At 45.6% G+C, this 14,018-nt stretch overlaps 1 protein-coding gene across 1 annotated transcript in view; it reads right to left on the reverse strand.

Annotated features, from left to right (window-relative positions):
- Nucleotides 1–14,018, reverse strand: part of MYRFL (myelin regulatory factor like) — a 96,231-nt gene that overhangs the window by 50,155 nt on the left and 32,058 nt on the right. The window contains exons 6-10 of the mRNA XM_087441994.1: nucleotides 13,623–13,773; nucleotides 9,961–10,156; nucleotides 7,685–7,761; nucleotides 6,113–6,223; nucleotides 4,391–4,481 (exon numbers count right to left, since the gene is read on the reverse strand). Of these exons, the coding sequence (XP_087298120.1) occupies nucleotides 4,391–4,481; nucleotides 6,113–6,223; nucleotides 7,685–7,761; nucleotides 9,961–10,156; nucleotides 13,623–13,773 (626 nt within the window). The remainder of the gene's footprint in view (nucleotides 1–4,390; nucleotides 4,482–6,112; nucleotides 6,224–7,684; nucleotides 7,762–9,960; nucleotides 10,157–13,622; nucleotides 13,774–14,018) is intronic.

The raw sequence follows: 14,018 nt of genomic DNA on the forward strand, positions 1-14,018 counted from the left end.
GAGCTTTGGGATAATTATTATCGTATTGGTATCTTGATACTGGAACAGCAGACAGAAGTAGATTTAATTTCTTGGAACAATTGCAACAGTCTCACTTGGCTTTCGTCAGATGAAAACTCACGTCCCTAAAATATGTTCAAATCATTTTGGAAAGGGCCACGATCTACAAGCTTCTAAATATATGGCCCCAAAGAGGAGTCCTCATCAGTGATGGGCAATGTTGGTATAAAATACGTGAGCTTCTTTCCCTTCTCTCATCTCTAGCATCTTAAGGTGTGAAAGCAAACTGTAATGGAATCACAGAAGAACTTTCTGGAATTATGAAGTTGTATTCACATGTGGCCCAATGGGGGCTGATTGATATCAAACACCACAATGAATTAAAGTTTCTAAAATACTTTTATTATGTATCGCACAGCCTCCTATATTTAGGGAAGACGTGAACATTTTAGTCTATGTTATGACACAAACTGGCTGTGTGAGTTTGGGGCAGTCACTAAAGTTTTCTGTACCAGCTCTCTCCTCTGAAGGGTAAAGACAATAATGTCTTCTTTACCTATCTCACAGGGTTGTGGGAATTTCCTGAAATCATGTACACATGAACACTGCAAAAATGAGGAAGAACAGTCTTAAATTCATCCTCAGCACACTCTGCTGTGCATAGCAACCACTGTCCAACCTATAATCAATTAATCTGCTCTCCTCAGCAACACACCTGCAGTTGCACAATTCTGGGGGACTGTCACAAAGATTACAGTGTCAGTGGCGCCCCCTGCAGGTGCTTGGAACAGGAAACAGCAATTAAGAGTAATTGGAGGCTAGCACTAACTTTGGAACGGAAAGCTGGAATTTCTTTGCTTTACCCTTGTTTGGGCTTCTGAAGCAGCCACCAAAGTGAGCATAACAGGAGAGCCTGAGCTGAGGAAGGCAGCTCGTAAGAAATCAATTTTTGTTCTTTTTGAAAGGGCTATGGAAAATGGGCCTAAAGATGCTCTCCACCAATGCTACTCAAAGTGTGGTCCACAGGCCAGCAGCATCAGCATCTCCTGGGAGCTTGTTAGCAATGCATGTTCTCAGACATTTCCAACCTACTGATCAAAAACTGTGGGGGGACTCAGGTTTATGAGTCTTCACAAGCTCTCCAGGGGATTCTTTTTCTTGATAAAATTTAAGGACGACATGTACTTCTTTATACCAACTAACTTCCTGGATTACCCCTTCCGTACGTAGTGGGCACAAGGGTCTGTCGAATCCCAGCTGCAGAGGGAAACAGACATTGCTCCGCGCCTGATCCTTTGGGTAAATAAAAATTCATCTGAACTCCAGAAGGACTGTGTGTGTGTGTGTGTGCGCGCGCGCGTGCGCGCGCTATGGGAGGGAAGGGCGTTTTGTGGTCAGAAATGGGCAGGAGCCAGTGGACATGGAGGTGGCACCTGGGATGACCCCGCTCCCCCGTCCCTTGCCATCCTTGCATTATTTCTTCTGTCCTCCCTGCCCCTGGGTGTTGGTTCCCATCTCAGGACAGTGTAGTCTGCAGAGCAACAAAGGAGGACTTCTTGGAGACATGCCCATTTCTGTTCTTCCAGAAAAGAAACTGGAATAATTTATTAGTTTTCAAAACTAGGAAACCCTGGTGCATCTTTGAAAAGCAGACAAAAGTAATCATCCCTCCTGCTTGCAACACAGCCCTCCACACCAGGTTTAATTACGTGTTTTTGAAGGAAAATGGAGATGCAGGAAGGCCTAGGTATTAACAGGAGATCTGAAGGAACTCTGCTGGGGAATGCTCCCTAAAACAAAGACCTGGGAAATAAATCTGCTCTTTGGAGCAAAACTTAATTTCTATTAAATTGGTCAATTTACACTACAGGACTCTAATATGTTTCTAAAGCTGTTTTGATTGACAACCCAGATAACAGTCACTGGGTCCTACCCACCGTTCTCTCCCACAGGGGAATTCTGACAGCTGGGTCTCCTCACCCCTGCGAAGGCCTGACTGTCGCCTGGTCCTGCCCTCACACAGTCACCCTTACACTGATCTCTGCTACAGGGAGGAACGATTCATAGGCCTCAAAATAAATATGGATTTGCTAAATGCAACTTGCAGTTCTCCATTTAGTGTGGTCAGGTCTTGTGACACCCTTAATTGTCAAATTCTTCTTCCTTCCTTCTGGAGCTCAAACTAACAGGCCCAGGCCACAGCCCATGAGGGCGCGTCTGGCTTTTCTGTAGAGTGTAGGCTGGGCTGCGCTCCGCTAACCCACAATGCAGAGACTTCTGTGAGCCTCTAGAGTCTTAGGGGCAGGAAATGTGTTCTGTGGACACCTCTAAAACTCACTGATTCAAACAATATCACCATTTCTGAAATTCAGTTTTTCTCTTGGTTGGTTTAAACATTAAACAATCAAATAGATTCAGAAGTCTGCATTCACTTTCACTTCTGCATTTTGAGTTAGAATGAAATAACATCAATAAGATAGTTCCAGTTTGTGGGGAGAAGTCTTTGTGTTATTACCATTCTTCTTCTCGTTGTCGATAGGGTAACCCTTGCATTACCCGGCACACTCGTAGAAAAGGACATTCTCTTTAACCAAATATTATGGCTAGAAGAAAGTGATCAAATCTGGAATACAATCATTTTTTAAAATAAAAATTCAGTGAATAGCATGACACCCAATGTATACCGAGCATAATTTAATGTGTTTTAGTATTCGTACTGAATATGAATTGTGGAAACGTTCAATTTCTCAAAGTCACCATTAGGAGTTAAATTGTCATTGTGCTTTGGATATGAGAGGTGCCAATTAACAGTTTGGTAATAGGATGTTAGACGGTGGGGCTCCCCCTCCTATTGCTGCTGTGAGCACTTGCACAGCAGCCAGAACACAGCTCTGCAGGAGCTGCCGGCAGGGCACGGAGAAACCTCGACATCGGGTAAATTATTCAGAGTGACCAGTGACCAGCGGACTGCCTGTCTCGAACATGAGTTACACAGCTCAGAGCGGCCCCTTCACGATACCTGATCAGGGCTGACTCTGAAAAGAATGGCATCGTCTGTCTTTATCCCTTCCTATGAGAAATCGGAAACCATAAGCCACCCAGGTTTCTAGACTGGACTCAAATCAGCTTCCTTAGTGCAGCAAAGCGATCCCAGATGACATCAGGTGAGACATCAGAGACCCTGAACCCTGCTGAGCGGGGGCCAGGAACCGCTGCCCTGGCTCACAACCACAGGAGACGGCCCCCGCCTCTGCCCAGGAGGAGCCTCACTGCCACAGGTCAGAGCAGACCCACAGGTGGCAGCCAGCAGGCACACAGCCTGGCCTCACCCTGGGACGTCTGCACACAGCAGTGTTGTACCTCATTTCCATCATTACTTTACCTCCTTTAAAACTTTAAGATTTCCACTACTAGGTGGCCTATTATTTTTAATGAACTGAAAGAATTACACAGAGGGCCCTTTGTTTCAGAAGAGCTCGAGGCAAGCAAGACGAGACTCACTTCCCGCCTGGCAGCTCTTGTCCCCAGGCCTGAGGTGACCGCGGACGTGGGCATGTCCCAGTGAACCACCTTGCCTCCCGGAGTTACGTGTCCTCCCTGGGTCTCCGCAAAGGCCCATGATGACACAGGCCCCCCGGGCTGCCGGGCCCGCAGTGACCTTATGCCCCTGGATTCTCGGTGGTGGTGGCCTGGCCTCACACAGCTGCAGCTGCGGCTGCCAAGACTCGGTCCACAGCTGTGACCAATCGCTCACTCCGAGAACGTGCTGAGCCGTTCCTATGTGCTGGTGGGGACCCGGGTGCCCCTGGGTCACCAGGCACTTTGGGGCGAGGAATGCCTGCTGACCACTGCCCCCTCCCTGTGGCTGTGACCCGGGCTCCATCGTCCACAAGCTGTGTGATCACAGACGAGTTTCCACCCTCTCGAGCCGCAGGTCCTCTAGGTGTCAAGAACCTGACACACACAGAAAACAACGCGAAATGCGGTAACGGATAAGTTATTCAGCCCAGTGGCGAGAACATGTGTGAACACCAGGGTTTCTCAGCGACAGCACTCTGACGTTTGTGGGGGATAATTCTCTGTGGGGCTGTCCCATGCGTTGTAATGTGTTGAGTGGCATCCCCGGCCTTTACCCACTAGATGCCAGAAGCACCCCCAGTTGTGACAATCAAAAATGTTTGCAGACATTCCCAAGTGACCCTGAGGGTCAAACATTCTCCTGGTTGAGAACTACCGTGTAAAAGCTAAAATAACAGCCTCTGCTGTTACTCTCATCAGCAGCAGCAGTGACTGAGAAACAGCACGCTGCAAGCATGCCACTGAAAGTGCACATGCTACTCACAGGGAAGAAAGGCACGTGGAGCCAGAAAAGTCAAAGAAACGAGCTTACCCTCACAATGATCCTTTCAGAGATGTGGGCAGACAACAGATAGAACTGGTCTTGGTTAGCAGCATACAGTCCAACCACCAACATGAAGTATCTAATTGAGAAACAGCAGACCAAGACCAATACGTCAGGGCACAGAGACATAATTTATGCCATCAAATACCACTCAACAGTTAATCAATAGCACTTTACCTCCATGATTTTTCACATTTAAAGATTGCGTACTTAGAGATTTTCTCTTCTGCTCTAAGCTGCCTCTCCTGGGAACCGAGAGAGCAGTTGACTCACCCACGGTTGTCCTGGGTCTGCCCTTTGCCCAGTTGGAGGTATTTTTGAGCTGTTTGCAGGCCCCAAAGCAGCCCACACTGGGAGGCACGGTTGGGGCCTGGGCTCAGCCTATCTGTGCCAACCTGGTGCAGGCCTCACCCGCTGCATTCCTGGGCTCTCTGCACAGCGCTACTCACAACCACGTGCACAACCGGAAGCACCTCAGAGGCCCCTTTGTCCAGAGCCACCCAAGCCATACATCCTGGGCCTTGTGGAGGGCGACCCTGTAGGGCTTGCCCAACCACATGGATCCTTCCCATCCCGATTGCTCTTGGCCACGCACCCTGTGCCTTCCACAGCCTCCGGTCATGACTTTAGTCAAAGGCTTGGACCCTCCCTTCCAATTGCTCCCAAGACAATTTTCATCACTGTTATTTCAATTGCTTCTTCACACGTACCATCAATGAGACACTGTTAAGATCAGACCATTCCTTGAAAGTCAAAATAGAAACTATCCCCCTCAGAGAGGCTTTTGCTGTAAGAACTACGTGAAAGTACTGCTCCAGCTTCCTCTGTAACCCTCTGCAAATCCTCCAGGCCCTAGAGAATGAGATTCTCCCCTGTATCTAAAGTACATCAGCAATAGTAATCATTGTCATCATTATTATTGTCAGCTACCATCTGCTGAGCACTCAAAATGTCATGCTCTGGGCTGAGCAGTTGAGGTACATTATTTCATTCAGAACCCAAAACAGCCCTATTGGAGTAGGATATGGATGTCGTCCCCATTTTACAGAACAGGAAGATGAGTCTCAGAGAGGTTGAGTCACGTGTCCAAGGCCACCCCGCCAGTAAAGGGCAGTCAGTATCAAATATTCAGACTCAACTCTGTCCGACTCCAAAACCCATGTTCTAAAACCAGTGGTTCTCGGATTTGAGCTGTGCATCAGAGCCACCTGGAGGGCTGGTCAAAATACAAACTGCTGGGCCCACCACCAGAGGTTCTGATCCAGTAGGTCTTCAGTGAGGCCCGAGTACTTGCATTTGTAATAAGTGTCTGGGTGATGTCATCTCTGCTCATCCTGGGACTGCACTATGAGATCCACAGGCCTAAGTCACCAATGAGAATTTATTTATTTTTTTAATCGAAAAGGCTGCAGGGGAGCTCCAGGACTCCAGGCATTGTGCTGGTGACTAGCACACAGGTGTGAGCACTGCGGGCAGTCCTCAGCCTTCCATCAGGAGCCCTGGAGGAAACCAGGCAGGCAGAGAGGGCTGGCAGAAGAGGGGGACAGAAGAAGACGACTAAGGTAAATGGTTGGGCAATAAACTGAGAGGATCAGGGAGGGGAGGAAAGTGGCCAAGGGAGGTGGAGAGGAGGATCAGAGGGGCCTGCGGAGGGCTCTGGCCGGTCGGATAAAGCCTGGCCACCCCAGGAACTCATGGGGATGCCAGTACCTCTGGTCAGGATTTGGTTTTCCCTTCTTCCTCATGTTATTCGCTGTGGTTTCGCTGAAGTGTAACCGGCCCAGCGTGACTTTGGTGACCTGGTCGGCCAGCAATTCGACTCTGAAACAAACAGCAGAAATACCAGGAGACTGAGAGAACGCAGTCTCTGATCGTATGTGACGCGTTTGTGGATCCTCAAGTATGTGCGCTGCCCTGTTCTCATCACCATGAGGACGGTGTATCCCAGTCACTGGTCTTTAATAAACCACCCCCAGCGTGGTCAGGACCAGCTGCCAGGGGAGGCCACGGAATGACCCCTGAGCAGCAAGAAATGCTTATCTAGAAACGCAAGCCAGCGTTTCTGACCCAGAAGGGCCATGTGCTCCCCACGCCACACACGGTTCTTTCGCCTCCACAACGGGGAGAAAAGACACCTTCGTTTGAGCCTCTGCTGCTGTGGCTGCAGCGCTGGCCTCCTGACTGAGCCATTTCTCTAGGTTCTCAGTGACCTCTTTCGCATGCTGCCCGTACCTGCCCTCTCCTGGCCTGGCTGTGGGAGGCAGCCTGCTCACAGGGAGGCCCACACCCGGCCTGCCCGGGCAGGGAGGCCCAGATGCACCAGGCAAGCGTAGTGCCGTGTCTGTGCACTTGGCTCCCGCTCGAGCGCCAGGCTGAGCTCCTGCTGGTCTGTCCCGGCTGTAGGACCATCTCCTGTCCAGCCCTATGGGGCTGACTCAGGGTCAAAACCTGAGACATCTCACTGCATCCCGGCCAAACCAGTCAAAAAGCAAATCTCACTCCAAGCCATTCTATGTGGTGGACGCCCGCTTTGGACCACCATATTGCTTTGGATAGTCCCAGTCCTACATGCTTTCTGTCTTGGAACCCATTAGGCAATCTACCAACACGGCCTTGAAAAATAAGAAAAAATGAATTGCAGGCACAGCATGGATCCAGAACCTTGAAGTTAATTCAATCAGTATCATGCTGATTCAAATGAAAAATTAAAAGAAAGATCTAACCATAATGTATCTCAAAGAACCAAAGTTGTTAGCAAGGTTGTCGGTAATAAATGTTTATAATTGTAACAATGACTTTAAAGATGGAGCTTTTTATAAGGAATTTTTTTGCCATTATTTCAATGCATTTTACCTACTTTATTTTTGTTGAAAAGCACATGTTCATAAAACTAACATATTATTACTAATTTAGTTTCTACAGTGGGATTCATTTTATTTTATTTGAGGAAGATTGGCCCTGAGCTAACAACTGTTGCCAATCTTCCTCCTTTTATTTTTCCTTTTTTCTCCCCAAACCCAAGTAGATAGTTGTATGTCAGGTTGTACATCCTTCTAGTTGCTCTATATGGGTCGCTGCCTCAGCTTGGCTTGATGAGCAGTGAGTAGGTCTGCGCCCAGGATCCGAACTGGCGAGCCCTGGGCCACCAAAGCGGAGTGCATGAACTTAACTGCTGTACCACCCGGCTGGCCCCTAGGATTCATTTTAAATAAGCAAAGTAAATTGAACAATTGGTCTTCTTCCTAAAACATTCACAAAGGAATTCAGAAAAGACATTCTTACTTAACAGGATTGAAAATCTTTTTGCTTCTATCTGCCTGGGACTGTTCAATAGCAATTATTTGATTGGTGGCTTCTACCTGTGTGGAACAACAAAAAGAAAATTAATTACTTAATAAATTAACTGGCTTATTGATAAAAAATGTTCATTAGTAAATAATGTTCAAGTGCTCAAAAAGGTTTCCAAGGATCGTGCTAGGCCCTGGGCCCAGGGGCAGGTCTCTGAAAAGACAGATAAGAAAACGGCCCCATCTGAAAGTGGTGTCCTACCAGGGAGAAAAGAAACAAATTCCTGTAAAATCGAGCAACAGAAACACCAGACAACTGCGTATTTCAGGAAAGCAGTGAACACAGAGTGGGCTTGTAGACAGCTGAGCAAAACACAGGACTGAGGCAGCTCAGAGGGTACACGCTCATTCGTTCGTTCGTTCGTTCGTTCTATAAACGCTTGCTGAGCCCCTGCCACGCACGAGGCATTGCTCGAGGCATTAGAGATGAGACGTAGACAAGACTAAGAATGCTCGCCCGTGCGGAGCTTACATTCTAATAAGAAACAAAGAGAGACGACAAAAATCAATAAAATACAGGCAAGGACATTTATTCAGTACAGTCCTGCGCTGTGTGACAATGTTTTGGTCGACAACAGACCAAAACAGACCAATACGATGTGGTCTCATCAGATTAGTACCACAGAACCTGGGTGTGTAGGAGGCTGTACCATCTGGGTTTGTGCAAGTGCACTCCGTGATGTTCGCACACGATGAAATTGCCTAACGATGCATTTCTATGAACGTGTCCCCATCGTTAAGCGACGTACAACTGCACTTGCTACAAACTCTTCTTGTTGTTAGTGAACAGTGGTGACGACATGGTGACGCCTGCCTGTCGTGTATGGCTTGTGGGTTATTCCAGTTGTAACAATCTTTTTGGAAAGCAACTGGACAATCTACATGGAGAGTTTTAGTAATATTCATATCTTTGATGTGTTAACTCCTCTTCTGGAATTTATCTTCATGTAAAGATGGGCATACATGGATGCTCACTGCAGTTTCATCAACCTACAGTTTTACCTGCAATAATACAGGAGTTAATGTTACATCCATTCATGGAAAACTACATCATCTTTGTAGACAATGTTTTATAGGGTCCTTAATAATATCATATGATGTTATTTTCACAATATACTATCAACAATATGAGATTAATTTTAATAACAGAAAAAATAAAGAAAAATTAGGCTACCAGATGGTGGACCCCAAATATGAATGAATTTTGTCTGTTCTTCATAATTTTCTATTGTGTTCCAAAATTTTCACAATGGACTCCTATTACTTTCATAATCAGAAAAATAAGTTTCACTGTTGTTTGTTTGCATTTGTTTTTATTTTGTTTGTTTTGCTTTAAGAGCTCAGTTTGGAGCAAGAGGGCTGATGTGTTCAGTGATCAGGACCCATCGGGGAGTCCCTGTGCCTAAGCCCAGGGTAACGATCGGAATAAAACATGCAGATAATGGATGTTCCTCCCCTAAGGAGCTGGCTCTGAGGAAATAATTTAATAAATGCTGTCGATCACTCAGAAGTCACCCTCCCTGCTCCATAAGCCCAGCTCTACCATTTATTCTCTGGACGAATCGTGGCAGCGGGCTGGGCCTCAGTCTCCCCTCTGTGAAACTGGACAAGAGGCGCAGTGACTAGGTTAGTGGCTCCTCGGCTGTTTTAAGTCAGGGACCTCTTTGAGAATTTGATGAAAACTATGAATCTACTCCATATGGAAATGCACCAGCATCAACAAGTATAAAATAATTAAGAATACATTTAGTCAAAGAAGTGCGAGTTTATACCCTGGAAACCACAAAACTGCAATTGGAAGTGAGGCTGTGCCCGTTCCTGAGCCCAGGTTTAAGAAATTGGCAGCTTCCACTTCCCCTGCCTTGGGACACATGTTCTCAGAACCCGTGTCCCATGTTGTGAGAGAGGTCCCACAGGGAGGCCACGTGGAGAAGAGCCGAGGCCCCAGCCACCGCACAAACTTGACAGATGCGCGAGCGAGCTGTCTTGGAACGGGCCCCAGGCCCCGTCCAGCTGCCTGGGCGGGTGACCCGTGCACAGGGACGAGCTGTCACGGCCAAGCCCTAACCAGGCTGCAGATTCGGGACCCAAATAAATGATTGTTATTATTTTAAGTTGCTAAGTTTGGGGACAGCTTGTTATGCAGCAACAGACAACTGGAACGCTTCATAAATGTTGGCTGAATTAAATTGAACTAAATAAAAGGCTTACCTTAACCCCAAAAGCTTTCAAGTAAAACATTTCTATTGGCTTTAGGCCCATTTGGGTTTTGACAAATTTTGGACTTCCCCAAACTTGGATATGGATGGTTAGCTGAAAATGGTTCTTTTTTTGGCAAACAAAAGCTTCATCTGCTGGCGAGAAATTAAATCCTTTGTCTGTGACAACTCGGTAGCCTATATCGGGTCTATGAAAAGAGGAATCAAGAAACCAATTTAACAAACATTGTTTATATATTTTCTTTCATTAACAATATTAATTCTATAAACATTTCAAGAAAATATATTATGGGAAGTGCCTTTTGCTATATTTAATCAAACGACTTCGTGAATTTTTACTGAGGAAATGAAAACGATATTTCAAAACACAGCTGGATCCCTCACAGCTTTTTATCTTCTCACGAGGAAGAAGCACACTTCTTGCCAAATGGGAGCCTGGTCTCCCCACCTGCCTTCTCCCTTCGCTTTCTAGGCTTTTCGTTTGAGTCCACCGTGCAACAGAAAGACTTTGGCCGGAAGTTGAGAAGTCATCACGTTACTCAGACGTGAGAAATATCTGGGATAGAATTCATCTCTTTCTTGCTTTCAAAAAAATCTCAGTTTCATCAGCAACAGCACAATCAGAGTCACTCGGATGAATGAAAAGTCAGCCGACTGTGGTCATGTGAACAAAGCAGGCTGGTCAAAATTACCAGCAACAGCTTTAAACCAGATTAACCACAGCCAGTCATGCTACTGACTGAGAACCTACTGGTGGACGAGAAGATGGTCATTTCCTCTGCGTCCTCCCCGTCTGGTCTCAGCGCTGAGAACCTACTGTGCTGGTTGCTTCTGCAGAGAGGAATGGGCTGTCGGTGGGGTGGCTAATCCGACTTTTGCTTTATTTGTTTTATCAAATCATTTTTAATAACAATGCTTTGTGGATTGCATATTTAATTAAATGCTTTTAAAGGTTAATAAAAATAAAACATTAAATGTGTAACATTATCAAGGAGAGAAGTTGAATATAAAATATATAAATTTGGAAACTCCTTTGGTGGGTTTTCCCGTACACGTTGTAGATAGGGAACGTGATGTTTAATTCATCAGAGTTCCTAAACGTGGGTTTTTCCTCAGGAAAGAAGGTCCTTCCCAGGACCACAGGTGGAGGAGGCAGTACTCACTCTCTGCCAGTCTGTGGACCTTTGCTTCCTGGGGTCTCCATCTGGATGGCTGCCACCATAATGAACAACTTAGAGTTTCTAAATTTTCCTCTAATTCCAGAAACAGAAAATGTGAAAGGGTGTCTTGGGAAAAGAGTGTTCATGTTTTTGCAAGTTAAGCACCTTCCCAGTGGATCAATCACTGGGTCCTTGATTACCCTCAGTCAAAGTCTCCACAACCGCAGGCCCACCCGCAGAAACTGGAAAATCCACTGAAGGAAGGATTTGACAAAGACCACGTGTCTTATGCCATCTGGGAGTTACACTGACTCCAGTTGCTAGAACTAATCTGCTAATTTGCTCACCTAAAGGCTCGATGAATTGAGCTGTACAGTTTACCACAGAGGGCAAGAGCTGTCTTGGTTGAGAACAAGGAAAGATCTTTTTTGCAACCTTCCATGTTTCACTGTCAAAACCTCTGGAGGAAGAAGGCGAGGTTTACAGCTCAGACATGAGCATTAACCTGAAATCTAAGGACAGCTGCCAGCAGAAGCAGAATCAACCAACAACAATTACACTGTTGAAGATTATTGAGAATCTTAAATACCAATCTCTGGTGACAGAAATTTATTTACTAAGAAAAGCAATTCTGTTTTCAATATCAAAAGTTAATTATGAAGTCAACTAAACTGGTTTTTTTTAAAGCTCTTTTTAACACAGGTTTTATTTTTTTTATTTTTTTATTTTTTAAATAATTTTATTTATTTATTTTTCCCCCAAAGCCCCAGTAGATAGTTGTATGTCATAGCTGCACATCCTTCTAGTTGCTGTATGTGGGACGCGGCCCCAGCATGGCCAGAGAAGCGGTGCGTCGGTGTGCACCTGGGATCCGAACCCGGGCCGCCAGCAGCGGAGCGCGCGCACTTAACTGCTAAGCCACGGGGCCGGCCCTTAACACAGGTTTTAAATATCATTCAGGAAAAAAAAGATTTGACACATTTTCAATCCCCTAACTTGACTGCTTTTAGGTAATTTAGGGAAACAATATTTGTGTAACAAATTAGATATAATCATTTTAGAAGAGACAAGTGATTTTCTGTCTCAATATGAGTAGTGAAATCAAGGCAGCTTGAATTCTAATCCGGATGAATATTGCCTTCTTTGCTTAAGAAAACTGCATGATGGCCCAGCGTTCAAAGATAAATCTGCCTCTGCGTCTGCAAATTGACACCATCCTGTTCTCTTTCTTTCCAGATCAGTGGAGCGTAGATTGGCTGTTAAAATAAACTTTAAAAAAGTAATCTACTCGAGTAGGAAGAGAACAGTTACCTAGAGAATTTGGTGAACTCAGATGCACAGAGGCTGCGAAGCATTAAAGGCTTCGGTTAAAACACTGTGCGTGTGTGATGGGTTCATACCTCGCTACCTATATTAAGAGAGAACACGGAACACTCCCCAAAGATAATCAAACGAAGGCTAAGACTCAAAACCAAGATCTGTGGGCCCGTCCTTTCTTTTTGTAACTGCACACAGTGGCAAAGACAAAAGGTACGACATTTCGAGGATACAATCAGCAATTTGCTTCTTTCTCCCCGCTATTAAACCACCAGCTCCCAAAGTCTGTGTAACTCCTTAGATTTTGTTTTAAGGAAAAGACTTCTTCCTTCTAGATCATCCAACATAAAAGTCCGAGTGATAAGTCTTGCTCTAAAAGAAGCTATATTTGAATTTGGAAAATACCATGAAGGCCCTCAACTTTGTAGCTCAATGTTTCTCATTTAATATTATATTTATTACTTGAAAATGCTATTCTTTAACCGTTAACATTTTTTAGTGTTTCAAGAAGGCATTTATAATCAATGAAAATTCTAGAAGACTTAAGTAGATAAATTATATCCTAAGGAATAAAGAGATGTCTCAAAGGATGATTAAGAGCGATAGTGCGTAAGTCCACATTTATCTCCTGAAACTATAACGTCACAAGAATAGGATGGAAGTTTTCCAGTTTAAGGGTGTTTTGCATGACCTGATTTCAGTCTCCTGATACAAAGCCACGTTGGCTACAATTGCTGCAGGTGTGTTGACAATGAACCTGACAATACTGATTTGCAGCATGGATGTAGGAGGAGGGGGTGTCACTAGCTAACAATTCAATGTGGCCTAAAAAAAGTGTTCTATGGGATTTTAAATTAACTGCAGGATTAAATGTTAGAGATTTGGGAAATCTCCAAATTCTAGCTTTTAGTTTAAACTGGATATGTGATCCCAGAAAGATGCTCTCTCCCTCCATCATTTAGTGGGTAGATTATAATTTAGAATTACAGTCTGGATTCCTGAAACCCTTCATTAGTTAGAACGCAAAACATGAGGAGTAAGATACACTGCTCACTGACCCAGCCCACTTGGTCAGGGTGGCGTCAAAGCCCCAATACCTGGATTTAGTCTTGAGACTTAGCGAAGCCGTTGTCCCCTCACCCCCAGCCCACCACAAAGGGCGCCTAAGGCCACTTACAGTTTTTCGTAATGATCGTTTAATAAACTATGCCAAGGAACACTGTGGTACGGCTGCCACTTGAGAGCCAGAGAGCGCGGGTCCTCAGGCACCACCTCCTGCCCCTCACAGCTGCAGTCTTGCCCTTCACTCCTGTGACTCCTGCTCGTCACTGCAAAGAAACAGGTGTGAGATCCTTCCTTCGCGGCTGTTCTTCCTAGACCCACAGACAGCTGCAGGGAGCAAACAAACAGGCCTTGTCAGAGGCAGAGCCACCGTGTGGAAAGGGACAGGTGTTGGGAGGCAGGAGGTATGAGGCCAGGCTTTTTTCCTCATCTGTGAGAAGGGCGGCTTTGGGTCAGTGGTGGGCACCTGTTGGACACTTTGCCTCAGCATCTGTCTACCCTGCTCCTCACG

The sequence above is a fragment of the Ceratotherium simum genome, chromosome 17 (assembly GCF_057802395.1).
Source record: "Ceratotherium simum simum isolate JZ-2026a chromosome 17, ASM5780239v1, whole genome shotgun sequence".
Taxonomy (NCBI): domain Eukaryota; kingdom Metazoa; phylum Chordata; class Mammalia; order Perissodactyla; family Rhinocerotidae; genus Ceratotherium; species Ceratotherium simum.